Source organism: Coregonus clupeaformis, chromosome 24, assembly GCF_020615455.1.
Source record: "Coregonus clupeaformis isolate EN_2021a chromosome 24, ASM2061545v1, whole genome shotgun sequence".
NCBI classification, from domain to species: domain Eukaryota; kingdom Metazoa; phylum Chordata; class Actinopteri; order Salmoniformes; family Salmonidae; genus Coregonus; species Coregonus clupeaformis.
This window is the reverse complement of record NC_059215.1, coordinates 15002425-15029958: the sequence shown is the minus strand read 5'-3', so window position 1 is coordinate 15029958 and position 27534 is coordinate 15002425. Positions and strand designations below refer to the sequence as shown.

At 44.1% G+C, this 27534-nt stretch overlaps 1 protein-coding gene across 2 annotated transcripts in view; it reads left to right on the top strand.

Annotated features, from left to right (window-relative positions):
- The window catches only part of LOC121537762 (transcription elongation factor A protein 2), a 33247-nt gene extending 9170 nt beyond the window's left edge, over nt 1-24077 (top strand). For both annotated transcript variants that reach the window (XM_041845390.2, XM_041845391.2), the window contains 5 exons: nt 11803-11859; nt 12021-12175; nt 12800-12946; nt 17658-17729; nt 22589-24077. In XM_041845390.2, coding sequence (XP_041701324.1) covers nt 11803-11859; nt 12021-12175; nt 12800-12946; nt 17658-17729; nt 22589-22597 — 440 coding nt within the window. In that variant the 3' untranslated portion in view covers nt 22598-24077. The remainder of the gene's footprint in view (nt 1-11802; nt 11860-12020; nt 12176-12799; nt 12947-17657; nt 17730-22588) is intronic.
- Nucleotides 24078-27534: the final 3457 nt, after the last annotated feature.

Genomic DNA, 27534 nt, shown 5'->3' with positions numbered 1-27534 from the left:
AGTTCTTCCACACCGATCTCGACAAACCATTTCTGTATGGACCTCGCTTTGTGCACAGGGGGCATTGTCATGCTGAAACAGAAAAGGGCCTTCCCCAAACTGTTGCCACAAAGTTGGAAGCACAGAATTGTCTAGAATGTCATGACGAACAGTTCTTGTACTGACGTTGCTTCCAGAGGCAGTTTGGAACTCGGTAGTGAGTGTTGCAACCGAGGACAGACGATTTTTGCCACTTCGCGGCTGAGCCGTTGTTGCTCCTAGACGTTTCCATTACTCAATAACAGCACTTACAGTTGACCGGGGCAGCTTTAGCAGGGCAGAAATTTGACGAACTGACTTGTTGGAAAGGTGGCATCCTATGACGGTGCCACGTTGAAAGTCACTGAGCTCTTCAGTAAGGCCATTCTACTGCCAATGTTTGTCTATGGAGATTGCATGGCTGTGTGCTCAATTTTATACTCCTGTCAGCAACTGGTGTAGCTGAAATAGTTTGAAGGGGTGTCCACATACTTTTGGCAATGTAGTGTAATAAGTTGCACTACACTATGTGTGCAATAATAGTGTTTAACATTATTTTTTAATGACTATCTCATCTCTGTACCCAACACATACAATTATCTGTAAGGTCCCTCAGTCGAGCAGTGAATTTCAAACACAGATTTAATCACAGACCAGGGAGGTTTTCCAATGCCTCGTAAAGAAGGACACCTATTGGTAAAAAAAGCAGATTTTGAATATCCCTTTGAGCATGGTGAAGTTATTAATTACACTTTGGATGGATTATCAATACACCCAGTCAATACAAAGATACAAGCGTCCTTCCTAACTTGGTTGCCGGAGAGGAAGGAAACTGCTGGGATTTCACCATGAGGCCAATAGTGACTTTAAAGCCGCTACAGAGTTAAATTGTAGTTACTCCACGATACTAACCTAAATGACAGAGTGAAAAGAAGGAAGCCTGTACAGAATACAAACAATCCAAAAAATGCATCCTGTTTGCAATAAGGCACCAAAGTAAAACTGAAAAAAAATATTGCAACGAAATGAACTTTGTCCTGAAGAGAAAGTGTTATGTTTGGGGGAAATCCAACACATCACTGAGTACCACTCGTCATATTTTCAAGCATGGTGGTGGTTGCATCATGTTATGGGTATGCTTGTCATCGGCAAGGACTAGGGAATTATGTTTTAAATAAAAAAATTAATGGAATAGGGCTAAGCAGAGGCAAAATCTAGTTACAACCCTGCAGGAAAACCTGATTGTCTGCTTTCCAACAGACACTGGGAGGAAAATGCACCTTTCAGCAGGACAATAACCTAAAACACAAGGCCAAATATACTCTGGAGTTGCTTACCAAGACGACATTTAATGTTTTGGAGTGGCCTAGTTACAGTTTTGACTTAAATCATCTTGAAACTCTATGGCAAGACTTGAGAATGGCTGTCTAATATTGATCAACAACTAACATGACAGAGCTTGAAGATTTGTAAAAAGAATAATGTGCAAATATTGGACAATCCAGGTGTGCAAAGCTCTTAGACTTACCCAGAAAGACCTCACAGCTGTAATCGCTGCCAAAGGTGATTCTAACATTTATTGACTCAGGGGTGTGAATACTTACGTAAATTTGGTCTTCATTTCATTTTCAATAAACTTGCAAAAATCTTATAAAAACATGTTTTTTTTCAACTTTGTCATTATGGGGTATTGTGTGTAGATTGGTGATATATACAATTATTTTATTTTTTAATCCATTTTGAATTCAACAAAATGTGGAATAAGTCAAGGGTAATGAATACTTTCTGAAGGCACTCTGCGGGCGTAACCGAGCCCATTCACAAGGGGGATCGAAGATATGGGGTGGCTGGAGGGCCATTTTTAAATAAATGTGTAATTTGTGCTACAAACTAATAGGCCAGAGGCAAGGCTAAAAGTATAACAAAACACAACCATGTTTATCCATATCTTTAAGGTCTCCCATACAGTGGGGAGAACAAGTATTTGATACACTGCCGATTTTTGCAGGTTTTCCTACTTACAAAGCATGTAGAGGTCTGTCATTTTTATCATAGGTACACTTCAACTGTGAGAGACGGAATCTAAAACAAAAATCCAGAAAATCACATTGTATGATTTTTAAGTAATTAATTTGCATTTTATTGCATGACATACGTATTTGATCACCTACCAACCAGTAAGAATTCCGGCTCTCACAGACCTGTTAGTTTTTCTTTAAGAAGCCCTCCTGTTCTCCACTCATTACCTGTATTAACTGCACCTGTTTTAAACTCGTTACCTGTATAAAAGACACCTGTCCACACACTCAATCAAACAGACTCCAACCTCTCCACAATGGCCAAGACCAGAGAGCTGTGTAAGGACATCAGGGATAAAATTGTAGACCTGCACAAGGCTGGGATGGACTACAGGACAATAGGCAAGCAGCTTGGTGAGAAGGCAACAACTGTTGGCGCAATTATTAGAAAATGGAAGAAGTTCAAGATGATGGTCAATCACCCTCGGTCTGGGGCTCCATGCAAGATCTCACCTCGTGGGGCATCAATGATCATGAGGAAGGTGAGGGATCAGCCCAGAACTACACGGCAGGACCTGGTCAATGACCTGAAGAGAGCTGGGACCACAGTCTTAAAGAAAACCATTAGTAACACACTACGCCGTCATGGATTAAAATCCTGCAGCGCACGCAAGGTCCCCCTGCTCAAGCCAGCGTATGTCCAGGCCCGTCTGAAGTTTGCCAATGACCATCTGGATGATCCAGAGGAAGAATGGGAGAAGGTCATGTGGTCTGATGAGACAAAAATAGAGCTTTTTGGTCTAAACTCCACTCGCCGTGTTTGGAGGAAGAAGAAGGATGAGTACAACCCTAAGAACACCATCCCAACTGTGAAGCATGGAGGTGGAAACATCATTCTTTGGGGATGCTTTTCTGCAAAGGGGACAGGACGACTGCACCGTATTGAGGGGAGGATGGATGGGGCCATGTATCGCGAGATCTTGGCCAACAACCTCATTCCCTCAGTAAGAGCATTGAAGATGGGTCGTGGCTGGGTCTTCCAGCATGACAACGACCCGAAACACACAGCCAGGGCAACTAAGGAGTGGCTCCGTAAGAAGCATCACGAGGTCCTGGAGTGGCCTAGCCAGTCTCCAGACCTGACCCCAATAGAAAATCTTTGGAGGGAGCTGAAAGTCCGTATTGCCCAGCGACAGCCCCGAAACCTGAAGGATCTGGAGAAGGTCTGTATGGAGGAGTGGGCCAAAATCCCTGCTGCAGTGTATGCAAACCTGGTCAAGACCTACAGGAAACGTATGATCTCTGTAATTGCATACAAAGGTTTCTGTACCCAATATTAAGTTCTGCTTTTCTGATGTATCAAATACTTATGTCATGCAATAAAATGCAAATTAATTACTTAAAAATCATACAATGTGATTTTGTGGATTTTTGTTTTAGATTCCGTCTCTCACAGTTGAAGTGTACCTAATGATAAAAATTACAGACTTTGTAAGTATGCTTTGTAAGTAGGAAAACCTGCAAAATCGGCAGTGTATCAAATACTTGTTCTCCCCACTGTATATGAAATAGTAAAAATATTTTACTGTAAAAGTGATTAAATTGATAGATATTGTGACACATCCATTTAACTCAAAACGGTGCAGAATAATGCCTGGCTGACATAAGGTCATGTAACCCAATATTGCAAGCGCTGATATTGCTAAAATGTTTGGAATACAAATAGTCAATTGTCTGCCTACAAAATACAAATAAACAACATTAGGATATCTTAATGCATCTTGTAAATATAGGCCTGTAAACACAGATACATCTGGTAAATATAGGCCTGTAAACACAGATACATCTGGTAAATATAGGCCTGTAAACACAGATACATCTGGTAAATATAGGCCTGTAAACACAGATACATCTTGTAAATATAGGCCTGTAAACACAGATACAGTATTCAGATCCTTTCCCTTTTTTCCACATTTTGTTTACGTTACAGCCTTATTCTAAAATGTAATAATAAAAAATAAAAAACATTTCCTCATCAATCTACACACAATACCCCATACTGTCAAAGCGAATACAGGATTATTATTTTTTAAACCAAATTATAAAAAATAAATAAAAAAAACAGGTACCTTTATTTAGGTAACGATAATGTGGCTGATTATTAAGTCTGGGTGATTGTGGACTGGGGCACGGCCAGCAGGAGATGTGGATAGTGAGGGGGGGACCTCAGATTACTTAGAGGTAAGTTAAAGTGTAGCCAGGTCATAGACTATGACTATGTAGCCTCCTGTAGCTCAGTTGGTAGAGCGTGGCGCTTGCAACGCCAGGGTTGTGGGTTCGATTCCAACGGGGGGGCCAGTATGAAAAATGTATGCACTCACTAACTGTAAGTCGCTCTGGATAAGACTGTCTGCTAAATGACAAAAGAAAATGACTAAAAAGTGTTGGTTGTGAGGTACCATAGCACAGCTAGACATTTGAAGATGATCCCTGGGCTTTGATGGACAGTGAAAGGGGTTGCAGAGCAGGTGGAGCTGATCAAGCATGGTGCACCAAGACCACTACCTCACAGTCGATCCCCAGCCACCATAAACCATCACATACAGCAAGTTTTACCATCCTAAGGTGCTTCTTGTTTGCCATAAATGGCATTATGTCCTTGTTGGGATTACTGCACAGTTTCCCAGACCAATGAATGTGTCACCCCAGCATAAGCGCAACATAAGAGTCCAGTTCAGGTGTCACATGGGCTGGCCAGCCATGGTTGGTGCATAGACACATAGGAGGGCACTATTGCACACCAGCAATTTCCAGACATCTTTTTTGGCTTTTTTGAATGGCCTCCGAACATGTCAAGTTCCATGGTGTCTCTTGTCTGTAGAGGAGGACTGGACTGATGATGGAGTGGGAATATCAAGGCTCCTGGGAGATTCAGGATGGCACTGGAGAGGCGCAATTGAAGCGCCTTGTGGTCAGATTTTTTTTAAACAGCCATTCTGTCCAATGTAGTTTCAGTTCCACTAACTGGAAGGTTATGTATGGTGGGCCCGTGTAGCTCAGTTGGTAGAGCATGGCGCTTGCAACGCCAGGGTTGTGGGTTCGATTCCCACGGGGGGGGGCCAGTATGAAAAATGTATGCACTCACTAACTGTAAGTTGCTCTGGATAAGAGCGTCTGCTAAATGACGTAAATGTAAAGATGCCAAGCAGTTTGCCACACCAAGCGGTGATGCAGCCAGTCAAGATGCGCTCTTCGTCGTGCAGCTGTTGAACTTTTCTGAGGGACGACTAGGGCTGTTGCGGTGACCGTGTTACCGCCACACCGGAGGTCACGAGTCATGAAGGCAGTCAAATTCCACATTTAGTCACGGTAATTAGGCTTCTCCAAGTTCTGATGCTGCTGTTGGTCATTAGTAGCCTACCAAACTTGCTAACTGCCTGGTACTCAGCACTCTACTGTCCCTCTAATCACTCTGACATCAATGCAATTGAAAATCTAATCAAACACTTGAGCTCATGAGCTCATGTTGCGCAACATTTCTATAGGCTATGCAATTGCGCGAGAAAACAGAGTGATGGCCTCTAATAAAAAGAGGAGGATCCCATCAGCTTTCTATAGGCTAGGCCTACTATATGTATTTCTCAACTCTCCTAATATTAAGCACATTGCTTCTCTTTACAACAGGAGTATAGCCTACCTGGCTGGCATGAAAATAAACCACGGGGGAAAAGCGTCCTCCATTCGGTATTTAAGTGTATAGATGACGCTGCCCCTGTTTTGATACAGGTGCATGATAATGGTCCATTCTAAATGAAAACTAACTTCATACATATATTATTTAGTATATGTAAAGACAAGATTAAATCAATAATAGTTTGATGGGTGACAATATTAGCCTATCACTTGTGAATTATATATTATCTCTTGTGAATGATGCCCAGCGTAAGAAACAAAGCCTTTTTTTTTGCGACTTTTTCGAATCATAGTCGCACACCTCATGTAGACTAGCCCATAGGCCTATATGTTTTAATAAGGTTTGTATCACAACTAAAGTGGCCAAATAACGTCTTAAAATGAGGCACATGAATCCGCATTACAAGGGGTGTAGAGCCTAACTGGCATATATAAGTACCGCGTGAGTTTCAAGTTTGGGGAAGATCATTTTCACCATAAAAATGCACCTTTTATAATAAAAGCATTACATGCATAATTGCATTTGTGGCCACTTTTGAGAATGGGGTTTTCCTGCTAATGGAACATTCGTGCTTATAGCCTACTGCCCTGTGCACATTGCTGTGCTTATAATGTGAAGAAATAGCCTAATAGTTTATCAACATTTTAAGATAAATGTTCTCATCTGTTGCGTCAGGCTCATTGCTTAAAACAGGTTTTTTGATGCTAGTGGTTGTATTAATTTGGGATCTATCGCATCCCACAACTGTCACAGACTATGTTTGGAATATTTATTTCTAGCACAGAATAGAAGAGGTCATCTTTTGTACTATGGGGAATAGTAGATTGATTTTGTACTATGGGGAATAGTAGATTGATGTTGTACTATGGGGGATAGTAGATTGATGTTGTACTATGGGGGATAGTAGATTGATGTTGTACTATGGGGGATAGTAGATTGATGTTGTACTATGGGGGATAGTAGGTTGATGTTGTACTATGGGGGATAGTAGATTGATGTTGTACTATGGGGGATAGTAGGTTGATGTTGTACTATGGGGGATAGTAGATTGATGTTGTACTATGGGGATAGTAGATTGATGTTGTACTATGGGGGATAGTAGATTGATGTTGTACTATGGAGGATAGTAGATTGATGTTGTACTATGGGGGATAGTAGGTTGATGTTGTACTATGGGGGATAGTAGGTTGATGTTGTACTATGGGGGATAGTAGATTGATGTTGTACTATGGGGGATAGTAGGTTGATGTTGTACTATGGGGGATAGTAGATTGATGTTGTACTATGTGGGATATTAGATTGATGTCGTACTATGGGGGATAGTAGATTGATGTTGTACTATGGGGGATAGTAGATTGATGTTGTACTATGGGGATAGTAGATTGATGTTGTACTATGGGGGATAGTAGATTGATGTTGTACTATGGGGGATAGTAGATTGATGTTGTACTATGGGGGATAGTAGATTGATGTTGTACTATGGGGGATAGTAGATTGATGTTATACTATGGGGGATAGTAGATTGATGTTATACTATGGGGGATAGTAGATTGATGTTGTACTATGGGGGATAGTAGGTTGATGTTGTACTATGGGGGATAGTAGGTTGATGTTGTACTATGGGGGATAGTAGATTGATGTTGTACTATGGGGGATAGTAGGTTGATGTTGTACTATGGGGGATAGTAGGTTGATGTTGTACTATGGGGGATAGTAGATTGATGTTGTACTATGGGGGATAGTAGGTTGATGTTGTACTATGGGGGATAGTAGGTTGATGTTGTACTATGGGGGATAGTAGGTTGATGTTGTACTATGGGGGATAGTAGATTGATGTTGTACTATGGGGGATAGTAGATTGATGTTGTACTATGGGGGATAGTAGATTGATGTTGTACTATGGGGGATAGTAGATTGATGTTGTACTATGGGGGATAGTAGGTTGATGTTGTACTATGGGGGATAGTAGATTGACAGGCTAGAGCTTTTACTGTTCGTTAGGCCTACTCTTGTTGGCTGACAAAGTGGACAGTTCTTCCAATATCTTCTATATGCACCTCGGAATTGGATAAGGACGTGCACAGTTGCGTCCCCGATGTGTCTGTCTTCACTTGTAGCCAGTGAGAAAGACCTGATCACGTGACGGACTGCCGTGTGAGTTAGAGGTGCTTCGGATTGCGCAGCACACTCAGGGAGAAGGGCACAACGCAGCACTCTGGGCCGCAGAAGGCATGTTGGAGTGGGTCTAGGGTTTCCGGGATAATGGTGTTGATGTGAGCCATGACCAGCCTTTCAAAGCACTTCATGGCTACAGACTTGAGTGCTACGGGTCGGCAGTCATTTAGGCAGGTTATCTTAGTGTCCTTGGGCACAGGGACTATGGTGGTCTGCTTGAAACATGTACAGTTCAAGTCGGAAGTTTACATACAGTGGGGAAAACAATTATTTAGTCAGCCACCAATTGTGCAAGTTCTCCCACTTAAAAAGATGAGAGAGTCCTGTATTTTTCATCATAGGTACAGGTCAACTATGACAGACAAATTGAAAAAATCCAGAAAATCACATTGTAGGATTGTTTATGAATTTATTTGCAAATTATGGTGGAAAATAAGTATTTGGTCAATAACAAAAGTTTCTCAATACTTTGTTATATACCCTTTGTTGGCAATGACACAGGTCAAACGTTTTCTGTCTTCACAAGGTTTTCACACACTGTTGCTGGTATTTTGGCCCATTCCTCCATGCAGATCTCCTCTAGAGCAGTGATGTTTTGGGGCTGTCGCTGGGCAACACGGACTTTCAACTCCTTCCAAAGATTTTCTATGGGGTTGAGATCTGGAGACTGGCTAGGCCACTCCAGGACCTTGAAATGCTTCTTACGAAGCCACTCCTTCGTTGCCCGGGCGGTGTGTTTGGGATCATTGTCATGCTGAAAGACCCAGCCACGTTTCATCTTCAATGCCCTTGCTGATGGAAGGAGGTTTTCACTCAAAATCTCACGATACATGGCCCCATTCATTCTTTCCTTTACACGGATCAGTCGTCCTGGTCCCTTTGCAGAAAAACAGCCCCAAAGCATGATGTTTCCACCTCCATGCTTCACAGTAGGTATGGTGTTCTTTGGATGCAACTCAGCATTCTTTGTCCTCCAAACACGACGAGTTGAGTTTTTACCAAAAAAGTTATATTTTGGTTTCATCTGACCATATGACATTCTCCCAATCCTCTTCTGGATCCTCCAAATGCACTCTAGCAAACTTCAGACGGACCTGGACATGTACTGGCTTAAGCAGGGGGACACGTCTGGCACTGCAGGATTTGAGTCCCTGGCGGCGTAGTGTGTTACTGATGGTAGGCTTTGTTACTTTGGTCCCAGCTCTCTGCAGGTAATTCACTAGGTCCCCCCGTGTGGTTCTGGGATTTTTGCTCACCGTTCTTGTGATCATTTTGACCCCACGGGGTGAGATCTTGCGTGGAGCCCCAGATCGAGGGAGATTATCAGTGGTCTTGTATGTCTTCCATTTCCTAATAATTGCTCCCACAGTTGATTTCTTCAAACCAAGCTGCTTACCTATTGCAGATTCAGTCTTCCCAGCCTGGTGCAGGTCTACAATTTTGTTTCTGGGGTCCTTTGACAGCTCTTTGGTCTTGGCCATAGTGGAGTTTGGAGTGTGACTGTTTGAGGTTGTGGACAGGTGTCTTTTATACTGATAACAAGTTCAAACAGGTGCCATTAATACAGGCAACGAGTGGAGGACAGAGGAGCCTCTTAAAGAAGAAGTTACAGGTCTGTGAGAGCCAGAAATCTTGCTTGTTTGTAGGTGACCAAATACTTATTTTCCACCATAATTTGCAAATAAATTCAGATTTTTTTTTTCAATTTGTCTGTCATAGTTGACGTGTACCTATGATGAAAATTACAGGCCTCTCTCATCTTTTTAAGTGGGAGAACTTGCACAATTGGTGGCTTACTAAATACTTTTTTTCCCCCACTGTATTTTGTGAAGTGCACCAGTCCCTCCTGCAGCAAAGCACCCCCACAGCATGATGCTGCTACCCCCGTGCTTCACGGTTGGGATGGTGTTCTTCGGCTTGCAAGCCACCCCCTTTTTCCTCCAAACATAACGATGGTCATTATGGCCAAACAGTTCTATTTTTGTTTAATCAGACCAGAGGACATTTCTCCAAAAAGTACGATCTTTTTTCCCATGTGCAGTTGTAAACCGTAGTCTGGCTTTTTTATGGCGGTTTTGGAGCAGTGGCATCTTCCTTGCTGAGCGGCCTTTCAGGTTATGTCGATATAGGACTCGTTTTACTGTGGATCTAGATACTTTTGTACCTGTTTCCTCCAGCATCTTCACAAGGTATTTTGCTGTTGTTCTGGGATTGATTCGCACTTTTCGCACCAAAGTACGTTCATCTCTAGGAGACAGAATGCGTCTCCTTTCTGAGCGGTATGACGGCTGTGTGGTCCCATGGTGTTTATACTTGCGTACTATTGTTTGTACAGATGAACGTGGTACCTTCAGGCGTTTGGACATTGCTCCCAAGGATGAACCAGACTTGTGGAGGTCTACAATTCTTTTTCTGAGGTTGGCTGATTTCTTTTGATTTTCCCATGATGTCAAGCAAAGAGGCACTAAGTTTGAAGGTAGGCCTTGAAATACATCCACAGGTACACCTCCAATTGACTCAAATTATGTCAATTAGCCTATCAGAAGCTTCTAAAGCCATGACATCATTTACTGGAATTGTCCAAGCTGTTTAAAGGCACAGTCAACTTAGTGTATGTAAACTTCTGACCCACTGGAATTGTGATACAGTGAATTATAAATGAAATAATCTGTTTGGAAAGAATTGTTGGAAAAATTACTTCTGTCATGCACAAAGTATATGTCTTAACCGACTTGCCAAAACTATAGTTTGTTAACAAGAAATGTGTGGAGTGGTTGAAAAACTAGTTGTAATGACTCCAACCTAAGTGTATGTAAACTTCCAACTTCAACTGTAGGTATTACAGACTCAGGGATAGGTTGAAAATGTCAGTGAAGACACTTGCCAGTTGGTCAGCGCCTGCTCGGAGTACACGTACTGGTAATCTGTCTGGCCCTGTGGCCTTGTGAATGTTGACCTGTTTAAAGGTCTTACATCAGCTACGGCGAGCGTGATCACACAGTCGTCCGGAACAGCTGGTGCTCTCATGCATTCTTCAGTGTTGCTTGCCTCGAAGTGCGCCTTTAAGTCGTTTAGCTCGTCTGGTAGGCTTGTGTCACTGGGCAGCTCGCGGCTGTGCTTCCTGTTGTAGTCTGTAATAGTTTGCAAGCCCTGCCACATCCGACGAGCTTCGGCGTCGGTGTTGTAGGATTCAATGTTAGTCCTGTATTGACTCTTTGCCTGTTTGATGGTTCGTCGGAGGGCATAGCGGGATTTCTTATAAGCGTCCGGGTTAGAGTGCCTCTCCTTGAAAGCGGCAGCTCTACCCTTTAGCTCAGTGCGGATGTTGCCTGTAATCCATGGCTTCTGGTTGGGGTATGTACGTACGGTCACTGTGGGGACAATGTCATCAATGCACTTATTGATGAAGCCGGTGACTTTTAGTAGTACACAAATCTGAACAATTTCTCATTTAAAGCATGTACATACACTGAGTATACTAAACATTAGGAACACCTTCCTGATATTGAGTTGCACTCCCCCCCCCCCCCGACTATTGTATCTGTGTTTACAGGTCTATATTTCCTACATGCATTAAGATATCATAACATTGTTTGTTTGTGTATGTTGGGCAGACAATTGGCTACGTGTATTCCACATTTTAGCAACATCACAGCTTGCAATATTCAGCCAGGCGTTATTCTGCACTTTTTAAGTTAAGGGGTTGTGTCACAATCTTATCAATTTAACCACTTTTGCAGTGAAATATTTTTATAAAAAAATATATGGGAGACCTTTTTAGAGATATGGAAAAAACACGGTAGTGCTTTGTTATACGAGTAGCGATATCTCAAACTAAAGCCCTTTTTTGAGGATTGGCATCTAGCCTATACTGACCAGTCTTGTTTGATATTCCAGATGACCACAAGACCATTGGAGCAGACACTGAGAACTTGGCCGCTCAGATTGAGGACTATATCCTTTCCACCAGTGTTCTTGTTGCTGTCTGTTTCTGGTGGTGTGGTGGTGAGGACCAGATGCATTCTAATGTGTAAAAAGTGTGAGGACTGAGTTGTGGTTTGGTTATCTTTGGTGGCCAAGGTTTCTCTGCCTTCTCCTTCACTTCCCCGCTCCACGTATCTACCAGGAGTTTAAGTCTACAGACCAGAAGTACAAGTCGAGACTGAGGAGCCGTATCTCCAACCTGAAGGACCAGAAGAACCCAGACCTCCGACGGAACGTCCTCGCTGGAAACATCTCCGCTGACCGCATCGCTAACATGGCCGCTGAGGTACATGGGGGGAGTATGTGTGTGTGTGAGAGAGAGAGAGAGGTGTCTGTGTATTTCATGTTTTAGCAGTAAACTCCTTAAGGCAGCATGCTTCAGTTCAGCTGGTGTCTACCCGAACCGAACGAGTATACTCCCTTAAAATACCTTCGCTTGAAAAAACGAAGACGCCGTAGCCAGACAAAATAGTCAGAATTAATCTTAAGATAACTCAAGAAATGTGTCATTAATTTTGACGTTTTTTGCTGAGGAGATCATAGTCGCGCAATTTTACATCTAACAAAGATGTTTGGTGCAGTATTTCTCAAAGTAAAAAATGTGCATGAAAGCGAGTCGTATCTCGTTTGAATGACAACAAACGCTTCAATGTAGAATCCTTACTGTTGACCAATCACCGACGAAGGGGCGTGGACTTTGGCTACCGACTTCGGCTTGCCTCGAGCAAAATAATTGTGTGCCCGAACAGCCGAGGAAAAAAACCCTGGGAAGCATGCGGACGCCTTTACACACTTGAAATATGAGGTTTACTCTAAAATAGTGTGGTTTGTGTGAACTTCTTATCTGACACTGAGACCGTTCTGGAAGGTCAATTCTTACACAATGGTGTGTCTGTGTGTGACCCGACAGGAGATGGCGAGTGCGGAGCTGAAAGAGATGAGGAAGACTTTGACCAAGGACGCCATCAGAGAGCACCAGCTGTCCAAAGTGGGCGGGACCGAGACGGACATGTTCCAATGTGGCAAATGCAGGGGCAAGAACTGCACCTATACACAGGTACTGACCTCTACACAGGTACTGACATAGTCAACTGGACCTCTACACAGGTACTGACATAGTCAACTGGACCTCTACACAGGTACTAACATAGTCAACTGGACCTCTACACAGGTACTGACATAGTCAACTGGACCTCTACACAGGTACTGACCTAATACTAATACAGGTACTGACCTAATACTAATACAGATACTGACCTAATACTAATACAGATACTGACCTAATACTAATACAGATACTGACCTAATACTAATACAGATACTGACCTAATACTAATACAGATACTGACCTAATACTAATACAGATACTGACCTAATACTAATACAGGTACTGACCTAATACTAATACAGGTACTGACCTAATACTAATACAGATACTGACCTAATACTAATACAGATACTGACCTAATACTAATACAGATACTGACCTAATACTAATACAGATACTGACCTAATACTAATACAGATACTGACCTAATACTAATACAGATACTGACCTAATACTAATACAGATACTGACCTAATACTAATACAGATACTGACCTAATACTAATACAGATACTGACCTAATACTAATACAGATACAGTACTCGAGAGGTAGGCTACTGGCGACCCGCGGGCCAAAACTGGACTGAAAGTATCGTATTTTTTTTGGACAGCCGAAGATTTTAGTGGGAAAAAAATATTAATCTATATATACAGAGCATTCGGAAAGTATTCAGACCCCTTCACTTTTTCCTCATTTTGTAATATTACAGCCTTATTCTAAAATAGATTAAATAGTTTGTGACACTACAAGCTTGGCACACCTGTATTTGGGGAGTTTCTCCCATTCTTCTCTGCAGATCCTCTCAAGCTCTGTCAGGTTGGATGGGGAGCGTCACTGCACAGATATTTTCAGGTCTCTCCAGAGATGTTTGATCGGGTTCAAGTCCGGGCTCTGGCTGGGCCACTCAAGGACATTCAGAGACTTGTCCCGAAGCCACTCCTGCGTTGTCTTGGCTGTGGGCTTAGGGTCGTTGTCCTGTTGGGAGGTGAACCTTCGCCCCAGTCTGAGGTCCTGAGAGCTCTGGAGCAGGTTTTCATCAAGGATCTCTCTGTACTTTGCTCCATTAATCTTTCCCTCGATCCTGACTAATCTCCCAGTCCCTGCCGCTGAAAAACATCCCCACAGCATGATGCTTCCACCACCATGCTTCACCCTAGGGATGGTGCCAGGTTTCCTCCAGACGTGAAGCTTGGCATTCAGGCCACAGAGTTCAATCTTGGTTTCGTCAGACCAGATAATCTTGTTTCTCATGGTCCTTTAGGTGCCTTTTGGCTCCAAGTGGTCTGTCATATGCCTTTTACTGAGGAGTGGCTTCCGTCTGGCCACTCTACCATAAAGGCCTGATTGGTGGAGTGCTGCAGAGATGGTTGTCCTTCTGGAAGTTTATCCCATCTCCACAGAGGAACTCTGGAGCTCTGTCAGAGTGACCATCGGGTTCTTGGTCACCTCCCTGACCAAGGCCATTCTCCCCCGATTGTTCAGTTTGCCCAGGAGGGCCAGCTCTAGAAAGAGTCTTGGTGGTTCTAAACTTCATCCATTTAAGAATAATGGAGGCCACTGTGTTCTTGGGGACCTTCAATGCCGCAGAAATGTTTTGGTACCCTTCCCCAGATCTGTGCCTCGACACAACCCTGTCTCGGAGCTCTAGGGACAATTCCTTCGACCTCATGGCTTGGTTTTTGCTGACATGCACTGTCAACTGTGGGACCTTATATAGACAGGTGTGTGCCTTTCCAGATCATGTCCAATCACTTGAATTTACCACAGGTAGACTCCAGTCAAGTTGAAGAAACATCTCAAGGATGATCAATGGAAACAGGATGCACCTGAGCTCAATTTCGAGTCTCATAGCAAAGGGTCTGAATACTTAAGAAATTAGCAAACATTTCTAAAAACCTATTTTCGCTTTGTCATTATGGGGTATTGTGTGTAGATTGAGGAAATAAATGTATTTAATCAATTTTAGAATAAGGCTGTAACGTAACAAAATGTGGAAAAAGTCAAGGGGTCTGAATAATTTCAGAATGCACTGTGTATATATATATATATATATATATACAGTGGGGAGAACAAGTATTTGATACACTGCCGATTTTGCAGGTTTTCCTACTTACAAAGCATGTAGAGGTCTGTAATTTTTATCATAGGTACACTTTAACTGTGAGAGACGGAATCTAAAACAAAAATCCAGAAAATCACATTGTATGATTTTTAAGTAATTAATTTACATTTTATTGCATGACATAAGTATTTGATCACCTACCAACCAGTAAGAATTCCGGCTCTCACAGACCTGTTAGTTTTTCTTTGAGAAGCCCTCCTGTTTTCCACTCATTACCTGTATTAACTGCACCTGTTTGAACTCGTTACCTGTATAAATTACACCTGTCCACACACTCAATCAAACAGACTCCAACCTGTCCACAATTGCCAAGACCAGAGAGCTGTGTAAGGACATCAGGGATAAAATTGTAGACCTGCACAAGGCTGGGATGGGCTACAGGACAATAGGCAAGCAGCTTGGTGAGAAGGCAACAACTTTTGGCGCAATTATTAGAAAATGGAAGAAGTTCAAGATGACGGTCAATCACCCTCGGTCTGGGGCTCCATGCAAGATCTCACCTCGTGGGGCATCAATGATCATGAGGAAGGTGAGGGATCAGCCCAGAACTACACGGCAGGACCTGGTCAATGACCTGAAGAGAGCTGGAACCACAGTCTCAAAGAAAACCATTAGTAACACACTACGCCGTCATGGATTAAAATCCTGCAGCGCACGCAAGGTCCCCCTGCTCAACCCAGTGCATGTCCAGGCCCGTCTGAAGTTTGCCAATGACCATCTGGATGATCCAGAGGAGGAATGGGAGAAGGTCATGTGGTCTGATGAGACAAAAATAGAGCTTTTTGGTCTAAACTCCACTCGCCGTGTTTGGAGGAAGAAGGAGGATGAGTACAACCCCAAGAACACCATCCCAACCGTGAAGCATGGAGGTGGAAACATCATTCTTTGGGGATGCTTTTCTGCAAAGGGGGACAGGATGACTGCACCGTATTGAGGGGAAGATGGATGGGGCCATGTATCGTGAGATCTTGGCCAACAACCTCCTTCCCTCAGTAAGAGCATTGAAGATGGGTTGTGGCTGGGTCTTCCAGCATGACAACGACCCGAAACACACAGCCTCTGCAACTAAGGAGTGGCTCCGTAAGAAGCATCTCAAGGTCCTGGAGTGGCCTAGCCAGTCTCCAGACCTGAACCCAATAGAAAATCTTTGGAGGGAGCTGAAAGTCTGTATTGCCCAGTGACAGCCCCGAAACCTGAAGGATCTGGAGAAGGTCTGTATGGAGGAGTGGGCCAAAATCCCTGCTGCAGTGTGTGCAAACCTGGTCAAGACCTACAGGAAACGTATGATCTCTGTAATTGCAAACAAAGGTTTCTGTACCAAATATTAAGTTCTGCTTTTCTGATGTATCAAATACTTATGTCATGCAATAAAATGCAAATTAATTACTTAAAAATCATACAATGTGATTTTCTGGATTTTTGTTTTAGATTCCGTCTCTCACTGTTGAAGTGTACCTATGATAAAAATTACAGACCTCTACATGCTTTGTAAGTAGGAAAACCTGCAAAATCGGCAGTGTATCAAATACTTGTTCTCCCCACTGTATATATATATATATATATATATATATATATATATATATATATATATATAAACTACAGTTGAAAAGTTTGGGGTCACTTAGAAATTGAAATTTTCGAAAGAAATGCAATTTTTTTGTCCATTTAAAATAACATCAAATTGATCAGAAACACAGTGTAGACATTGTTAATGTTGTAAATGGCTATTGTAGCTGGAAACGGCTGATTTTTAATGGAATATCTACATAGGCGTACAGAGGCCCATTATCAGCAACCATCAGTCCTGTGTTCCAATGGCACGTTGTGTTTGCTAATTCAAGTTTATCATTTTAAAAGGCAAATTGATCATTAGAAAACCCTTTTGCAATTATGTTAGCACAGCTGAAAACGGTTGTGCTGATTAAAGAAGCAATAAAACTGGCCTTCTTGAGACTAGTTGAGTATCTGGAGCATCAGCAATTGTGGGTTCGATTACAGGATCAAAATGGCCAGAAACAAATAACTTTCTTCTGAAACTCGTCGGTCTATTCTTGAAGGCTATTCCATGCGAGAAATTGCCAAGAAACTGAAGATCTCGTACAATGCTGTGTACTACTCCCTTCACAGAACAGCGCAAACTGGCTCTAACCAGAATAGAAAGAGGAGTGGGAGGCCCCGGTGCACAACTGAGCAAGAGGACAAATTCATTAGAGTGTCTAGTTTGAGAAACAGACGCCTCACAGGTCCTCAACTGGCAGCTTCATTAAATAGCACCCGCAAAACACCAGTCTCAACGTCAACAGTGAAGAGGCGACTCCGGGATGCTGACCTTCTAGGCAGAGTTGCAAAGAGAAAGTCCAGTGTCTGTGTTATTTTGCCCATCTTAATCTTTTCTTTTTATTGGCCAGTCTGAGATATGGCTTTTTTTTTGCAACTCTGCCTAGAAGGTCAGCATACCGGAGTAGCCGAACATCCGCCCACGGCTGAATTTAGTTGCCTACCCCTGCTGTACACGCTGTCTCTCCCTGTGTTTTCTAGGTGCAGACGCGCAGTGCTGATGAACCCATGACCACCTTCGTACTGTGCAACGGCTGTGGCAACCGCTGGAAGGTAGGCAGTATACCATACTCCCTAGTTATATACACTACCCTGCTCCCTAGTTATAGACACTACCCTGCTCCCTAGTTATAGACACTACCCTGCTCCCTAGTTATATACACTACCCTGCTCCCTAGTTATAGACACTACCCTGCTCCCTAGTTATAGACACTACCCTGCTCCCTAGTTATATACACTACCCTGCTCCCTAGTTATAGACACTACCCTGCTCCCTAGTTATAGACACTACCCTGCTCCCTAGTTATAGACACTACCCTGCTCCCTAGTTATAGACACTACCCTGCTCCCTAGTTATATACACTACCCTGCTCCCTAGTTATATACACTACCCTGCTCCCTAGTTATAGACACTACCCTGCTCCCTAGTTATAGACACTACCCTGCTCCCTAGTTATATACACTACCCTGCTCCTTAGTTATAGACACTACCCTGCTCCCTAGCCATAGACACTACCCTGCTCCCTAGTTATATACACTACCCTGCTCCCTAGTTATAGACACTACCCTGCTCCCTAGTTATAGACACTACCCTGCTCCCTAGTTATAGACACTACCCTGCTCCCTAGTCATATACACTACCCTGCTCCCTAGTTATAGACACTACCCTGCTCCCTAGTTATAGACACTACCCTGCTCCCTAGCCATAGACACTACCCTGCTCCCTAGTTATAGACACTACCCTGCTCCCTAGTTATAGACACTACCCTGCTCCCTAGTTATAGACACTACCCTGCTCCCTAGTTATAGACACTACCCTGCTCCCTAGTTATAGACACTACCCTGCTCCCTAGTCATAGACACTACCCTGCTCCCTAGTTATATACACTACCCTGCTCCCTAGTTATAGACACTACCCTGCTCCCTAGTTATAGACACTACCCTGCTCCCTAGTTATAGACACTACCCTGCTCCCTAGTTATATACACTACCCTGCTCCCTAGTTATAGACACTACCCTGCTCCCTAGTTATAGACACTACCCTGCTCCCTAGTTATATACACTACCCTGCTCCCTAGCCATAGACACTACCCTGCTCCCTAGTTATAGACACTACCCTGCTCCCTAGTTATAGACACTACCCTGCTCCCTAGTTATATACACTACCCTGCTCCCTAGTTATATACACTACCCTGCTCCCTAGTTATAGACACTACCCTGCTCCCTAGTTATAGACACTACCCTGCTCCCTAGTTATAGACACTACCCTGCTCCCTAGTTATAGACACTACCCTGCTCCCTAGTTATAGACACTACCCTGCTCCCTAGTTATAGACACTACCCTGCTCCCTAGTTATAGACACTACCCTGCTCCCTAGTTATAGACACTACCCTGCTCCCTAGTCATAGACACTACCCTGCTCCCTAGTTATAGACACTACCCTGCTCCCTAGTCATAGACACTACCCTGCTCCCTAGTTATAGACACTACCCTGCTCCCTAGTTATATACACTACCCTGCTCCCTAGTTATAGACACTACCCTGCTCCCTAGTTATAGACACTACCCTGCTCCCTAGTCATAGACACTACCCTGCTCCCTAGTTATAGACACTACCCTGCTCCCTAGTCATAGACACTACCCTGCTCCCTAGTCATAGACACTACCCTGCTCCCTAGTCATAGACACTACCCTGCTCCCTAGTTATATACACTACCCTGCTCCCTAGTTATAGACACTACCCTGCTCCCTAGTCATAGACACTACCCTGCTCCCTAGTTATAGACACTACCCTGCTCCCTAGTTATAGACACTACCCTGCTCCCTAGTTATATACACTACCCTGCTCCCTAGTTATATACACTACCCTGCTCCCTAGTTATAGACACTACCCTGCTCCCTAGTTATAGACACTACCCTGCTCCCTAGTTATATACACTACCCTGCTCCCTAGTTATATACACTACCCTGCTCCCTAGTTATAGACACTACCCTGCTCCCTAGTTATAGACACTACCCTGCTCCCTAGCCATAGACACTACCCTGCTCCCTAGTTATAGACACTACCCTGCTCCCTAGTCATAGACACTACCCTGCTCCCTAGTTATATACACTACCCTGCTCCCTAGTTATATACACTACCCTGCTCCCTAGTTATAGACACTACCCTGCTCCCTAGTCATAGACACTACCCTGCTCCCTAGTTATAGACACTACCCTGCTCCCTAGTTATAGACACTACCCTGCTCCCTAGTTATAGACACTACCCTGCTCCCTAGTTATAGACACTACCCTGCTCCCTAGCCATAGACACTACCCTGCTCCCTAGTTATAGACACTACCCTGCTCCCTAGCCATAGACACTACCCTGCTCCCTAGTTATAGACACTACCCTGCTCCCTAGTTATAGACACTACCCTGCTCCCTAGTTATAGACACTACCCTGCTCCCTAGCCATAGACACTACCCTGCTCCCTAGTTATAGACACTACCCTGCTCCCTAGCCATAGACACTACCCTGCTCCCTAGTTATAGACACTACCCTGCTCCCTAGTTATATACACTACCCTGCTCCCTAGTTATAGACACTACCCTGCTCCCTAGTCATAGACACTACCCTGCTCCCTAGTTATAGACACTACCCTGCTCCCTAGTTATAGACACTACCCTGCTCCCTAGCCATAGACACTACCCTGCTCCCTAGTCATAGACACTACCCTGCTCCCTAGTTATAGACACTACCCTGCTCCCTAGTTATAGACACTACCCTGCTCCCTAGTTATAGACACTACCCTGCTCCCTAGTTATATACACTACCCTGCTCCCTAGTTATAGACACTACCCTGCTCCCTAGTTATAGACACTACCCTGCTCCCTAGTCATAGACACTACCCTGCACCCTAGTTATAGACACTACCCTGCTTCCTAGTTATAGACACTACCCTGCTCCCTAGTCATAGACACTACCCTGCACCCTAGTTATAGACACTACCCTGCTCCCTAGTTATAGACACTACCCTGCTCCCTAGTCATAGACACTACCCTGCACCCTAGTTATAGACACTACCCTGCTCCCTAGTTATAGACACTACCCTGCTCCCTAGTTATAGACACTACCCTTGGGAGCACCTTATGTATTAGATCTGAAGTGGTGGTTGGAGCTAAAGGTCTTCATGGATCCACCTGTACCCGAATACCTGAGACCCGATCCGGGACCCGAGTCGGTCCAGATACAAAAATTCTAAATAATGTCACAGGTCTGGGTCCGATCTGATATGATTGTCTCGGGTATGTGTAATTTTAACTGACTTGTCCGGAGGACCCGTACAGATCGGAACGCGACGGCTGCAGCAGCGCCAGGGCGAGAGAATAATGTCACAGGTCAGGGTCCGATCTGATATGAGGAGGACCCGTACAGATCGGAACGCGACGGCTGCAGCAGCGCCAGGGCGAGAGAATAATGTCACAGGTCAGGGTCCGATCTGATATGAGGAGGACCCGTACAGATCGGAACGCGACGGCTGCAGCAGCGCCAGGGCGAGAGAATAATGTCACAGGTCAGGGTCCGATCTGATATGAGGAGGACCCGTACAGATCGGAACGCGACGGCTGCAGCAGCGCCAGGGCGAGTGAATAATGTCACAGGTCAGGGTCCGATCTGATATGAGGAGGACCCGTACAGATCGGAACGCGACGGCTGCAGCAGCGCCAGGGTCAGGGTCCGATCTGATATGAGGAGGACCCGTACAGATCGGAACGCGACGGCTGCAGCAGCGCCAGGGCGAGTGAATAATGTCACAGGTCAGGATCCGATCTGATATGAGGAGGACCCGTACAGATCGGAACGCGACGGCTGCAGCAGCGCCAGGGCGAGTGAATAATGTCACAGGTCTGGGTCCGATCTGATATGAGGAGGACCCGTACAGATCGGAACGCGACGGCTGAAGCAGCGCCAGGGCGAGAGACATTGTGTCGTCTACGCTGCTGCTCTTTGCTTTTCCCCAGAGTGGCGTGTGCAGCTTGTTGTTGGCCAATCAGAAGTCACGAAGAGCCAGCAGGTCCATTTCGGAACTGGTCCGACTTTTTCTAGTTGGAGTTAGGATTGATAAGGGTTTGGGCATATTACTGATTTCCATATGGACCCCTAACCTCTACCCTCTAAGTACTTCTCTAGATCTTACATGATTGGAATGGTAGTCGTATGGCTGGCAGGTAGCTTAGTGGTTAAGAGCGTTGTGCCAGTAACCGAAAGGTCGCTGGTTCTAATCCCCGAGCCGACTAGGTGAAAAATCTGTCGACGTGCCCTTGAGCAAGGCACTTAACCCTAATTGCTCATGTAAGTCGCTCTGGAAAAGAGCATCTGCTAAATGACTAAAATGTAAATGTAGTTTGTATGGTGGTTCACCTTCTGATTTGGTTAGGGGGAATGTTTACCATATTGCTCCAGTCCTGTCAGATCTGCAGGCATGTGTATAGGGGTAGAGACAAGGGGTTCATTTGGAATCTCAACATTTGACTAATGCGAGGTTACCTAACCTTGACTCGGTGTGATTTGTAAATAAGGGCTTGGCTAGTCAGCCCTGCTGCAGTACAACAGTGTGACCACAAGATGGCAGCAGACATTGTCAAGCAGTGGTGACTCTACCAGTGCCACTGTGGTGTGTGAACATGCTGACTTCTAATGAAGTTGTTACATTCTCTCCCATCAGGATAATACAACATACCTACCAGACACTTTATTCTCTCATGTGTACCCACATTTGAGTCATTTAGCAGATGCTCTTATCCAGAGTGACTTGCAATCCGTGCATTCAACTAAATGAAATCAACCACATGCCATGATCATTGCAAGTAAAACCTTTAATAAAATATGATGTCATGGATTAATCCAACCTTTTCTCCCACCTCTCCAGTTCTGTTGAGGAGAAGATGATGTCATGGATTTGCTGCGAGATGAGCTGACATTTTTGTTACAACTGCGAATAGTTTTTCCTGTTGTTTTTATTTTGTTTTGATACCTTTTTTTTATTTTTTTATTTTTTTACATTTACTCATAAATCTGGAATATATTTTGAGGAGCTAGTCTGGGTGCCTTTCTGTTTCTGCTTGCCACAACCTCTTATGGAATGTCAACGAGTTGGCAAGAGCACAAACCGATCTCGGACCAGGCTGAAGTTGAGCACTCATTCTTAAAACAAGATTTTGGTTTTGATGTTTATTAGTTGAAGCTATATCGTACTAAAAAAGCTTTTGTTTTTGGCATTAAGGGAACATAGTGGTGCATTTCTTTGTCTCTGTGCCAGAAATGATGATTTTACTGTTAGCTTTATACACTTGCTGTATATAGAGTATATACACTCTTAGGGTGTGTCCCAAATGGCACGCTATTCACTTCACAGGACACTAAAAGTAGTGCACTATATAGGGAATAGGGTGCTATTTGGGACGCGCTATTGCTGTACATAGAACAAGCTGTTGTTTGGTGCTATTCTGAATCTACAGTCTAACATACACACGGCACAGGTTCTTAAAGAGTTTCAATTAGGTTTCAATTATTCCGTAAAAAACGAACAAACGAAAGAAACTGTAGGATCTGTTAGAAGATGTAGAGTTGCAGAGGAGTGGAATGGGATGAGGAGGAGGGGGACAGCTGTCGGTTTCTCTTCTTGTCCTTCTCTGATCGTACGTTAGTAACGGTGTTAGCGGGGAGAGGTAGCCTGATCGTACGTTAGTAAAGGGTTAGCGGGGAGAGGTAGCCTGATCGTACGTTAGTAAAGGGTTAGCGGGGAGAGGTAGCCTGATCGTACGTTAGTAAAGGGTTAGCGGGGAGAGGTATCCTGATCGTACATTAGTAACGGGTTAGCGGGGAGAGGTAGCCTGATCGTACGTTAGTAACGGGTTAGCGGGGAGAGGTAGCCTGATCGATCGTTAGTAACGGGTTAGCGGGGAGAGGTAGCCTGATCGTACGTTAGTAACGAGTTAGCGGGGAGAGGTAGCCTGATCGTACGTTAGTAACGAGTTAGCGGGGAGAGGTAGCCTGATCGTACGTTAGTAACGGGTTAGCGGGGAGAGGTAGCCTGATCGTACGTTAGTAACGGGTTAGCGGGGAGAGGTAGCCTGATCGTACGTTAGTAACGGGTTAGCGGGGAGAGGTAGCCTGATCGTACGTTAGTAAAGGGTTAGCAGGGACTGGAGAAGTAGCCTGATTTCCAATGATAAAACATATCTAAAATTTTGGTTGGATATCAGGCTACTGGAGAAGAGGGCATCCTGACAAAAACGGTCGACTGGTTTGAAAAGTTTTGTCATGCAAGTGATTTTATTTTGTATGTAAACATTTGTCCTCCCAACGGGAACTTGTGTCAATTTAATTAAAAACAGATGTGAGGAGTGTGGAAAGAGTCTGGGGGTCCTGGTGAGTTCTTGTTAACACTTTGTAAATGCTATCAACTGGGCCACGTGCAGATATTGTTCAACGTTGCAGATAGAAATGTAATGAATAGAGCAGACATGTAGAACAAGGAACCACGTCAGAGAGGCATGTTTCTTCTACATAGCATATTTCTATCTGAACGTTCTACAACATCGTGTCCCACTGAACACGCCCCTATGCAAAGAAGGTGAAAGACCCAAGGAAAGTTCCATCTACATGACGAAATGTTTGCTGTGGAAAAGGCCAAAGAAGAACCCCCTCTTGACAATTTTTACCTGAGTTGTTATGCCTGAAATCTCACCCTATCTTATAAAATGTTTGGGAGTACTAGAGATCTGCATTGAACTTCATCATATAATATAGAAGTTGATGTACATTTCCCCATCACTTCTCACCAGATCAACTGGAAGTTTGCTGTGGAAAAACCGGAAGAGGAACAAACTAGCCAATTCACCTGACTCTTTTGCATGACATCTCAGCTCTACCTTTGCATGACACTTACTGTAGGTATTCCTAGGAGTCCACCTGCTGTTGACCTTATCATGGAATAGAAACCTAATTGTGCACAGTAACCGAAAGGTCGCTGGTTCTAATCCCCGAGCCAACTAGGTGAAAGATCTGTCGATGTGCCCTTGAGCAAGGCACTTAACCCTAATTGCTCCTGTAGGTCGCTCTGGATGAGAGCGTCTTGCTAAAATGTAAATGTAATTAACCTGTAAACATCTATAAATGACTAAATGTTGTAGTTCCGTACCACCGAGGTCATGAGGTAAGTCATACTAGTTTGTAATGGTGCAGCTGCCATTTCCTCCCCGGCCGAGACAGGGTCCTGTTCACAATGTAGGAAACTGACCCCCAAAAAAATTGTTCAAAACACAGTGGCAGGTGGCTTTTTTTTGGTGGGTTTTACATTGCAAAGCATTTTGCTACGGTGTGCTGGGAGTGCTTCAAGGTGGTGTGTGTGTGTGTGGAGCGCTGTGTTTATTTTGGCAATAGCAGGTTATTTCCATTCCTGTGGATCAAGATCGGGACCAGACCAGCCTGTCATATCCCTCGTGTCTACACTTGACACTTACATGTGACTTCGGCTATCAGAATACGAAGATTGCATTGAAAAGTCGCTTTGTGGTCCGATTTTGTGTTCGGATCTGGCTGACCACTTCAGGAGGTGGTCAAGGGTGCATTGCGTGCGCAGATTTCTCCTCAGTCTGGACGCAATCAGGCTACCGAAAGTGCATACAGTGGGCGATGTCATCGGCACTCCTCCCACAAGTCTCCAGAAAACTTGTGTTTTGGGACCAAGAGTCACCTTTTCATTATAACGTTGGAGGAAATACGTTCCTAGCGTGTGAGGAACGTGTTTTCTGGCCTCATAAATGCTAGCCAGCTAGCTAATATTTAGAAAAATGATTTTTTGTTTGGCTAACAGAGTTATGCTAACCCGTTTGCTATCCCTTTAGCGTTGCTGGCTAGCTACAGAGGTTAGCTGGCTAGTTAGCTACTGCCATCAGTAGTTGTGTTGTTATAATATTTTCCCTATTCCACCGTTTTGTAGAATGCATACTGGTATTTGAATATAGCGCAGGAAAAGGGAATCCGGACACACTGTGGACACGGTAGACACATTTAAATGTAGGTATAGAAGCAATGACACGTTCGAAATTCCATGATCAGAACTCTATGATTGGAAATAGAAAAGCTGCATGAACTGTCAAGTCTAGACAGGGCCTCTTCTGACAGACACTGAGACACGCGTGTTAGAGAGCTGCAAGACTAGACACGTAATTACTGTAGTCCGATTAGGGTTCAGTGGATATACAGTCTCTGTTTTGGTGAAGTATTCAGCCTCTTTCTCTCTGGTGACTGGCTGGTCTCAGACGATCACGCAGGTGAAGAAGGAGGTCCTGGGCTGGCGTGGTTACACGTGGTCTGCGGTTGCGAGGCCAGTTGGACGTACTGCCAAATTCTCTAAAACGACGTTGGAGGCAGCTTATGGTAGAGAAATGAACATTCAATTCTCTGGCAACAGCTCTGATGGACATTCCTGCAGTCAGCATGCCAATTGCCAATCTGTGGCATTGTTTTGTGTGTCAAAACTGCACATTTATAGAGTGGCCTTTTATTGTCCCCAGCACAAGGTGCACCTGTGTAACGATCATGCTGTTTAATCAGCTTCTTGATATGCCACACCTGTCAGGTGGATGGATTATCTTGGCAAAGGAGAAATGCTCACTAACAGGGATGTAAACACATTTGTGCACAACATTTGGGAGAAATAAGCTTTTTGTGCGTACGGAACATTTCTGGGATCTTTTATTTCAGCTCATGAAACATGGGACCATCACTTTACATGTTGCGTTTATATTTTTGTTCAATCTAGATATGTGAGGGTTGACTCCTGTCCAGCCTGTCCTCCTTCCTGTCCAGCCTGTCCTCCTTCCTGTCCCTCTAGCAACCAACAGATGGCCCTCAGACGACAGAAGCTGAGGAGATGAACAAACTCTGTTCATCTCTGTCAAAAAATATTTTTGGCCAAAAACATAAAATGGAATATTGAAAGATGAAGGTTTAGGGCCTACTTTCAACTGTGACACTTGGTTAATTTGGCACACATTCAGTAAAACAGTTGTGTGTTGCAAAGCTGCTACAGTTTAGGTGCCATTTATTTAGCTAGGATAGTCCACTCACAGGGAGTCCTGGGTTACAGGGTAACAGTAACTCATAGATATTTGAGAGCATTACTGAGTTACATAGTGAAGCTGCCAAGTGTCCTCCCTCTCTTCCATGCTCTCTGTGAGGAGGTATCACATCTACTGCTCTCTGTGAGGAGGTATCACATCTACTGCTCTCTGTTATCACATCTACTGCTCTCTGTTATCACATCTACTGCTCTCTGTTATCACATCTACTGCTCTCTGTTGTCACATCTACTGCTCTCTGTTATCACATCTACTGCTCTCTGTTATCACATCTACTGCTCTCTGTTATCACATCTACTGCTCTCTGTTATCACATCTACTGCTCTCTGTTATCACATCTACTGCTCTCTGTTATCACATCTACTGCTCTCTGTGAGGAGTTATCACATCTACTGCTCTCTGTTATCACATCTACTGCTCTCTGTGAGGAGTTATCACATCTACTGCTCTCTGTTATCACATCTACTGCTCTCTGTGAGGAGTTATCACATCTACTGCTCTCTGTGAGGAGTTATCACATCTACTGCTCTCTGTTATCACATCTACTGCTCTCTGTTATCACATCTACTGCTCTCTGTTATCACATCTACTGCTCTCTGTGAGGAGGTATCACATCTACTGCTCTCTGTTATCACATCTACTGCTCTCTGTTATCACATCTACTGCTCTCTGTTATCACATCTACTGCTCTCTGTTATCACATCTACTGCTCTCTGTTGTCACATCT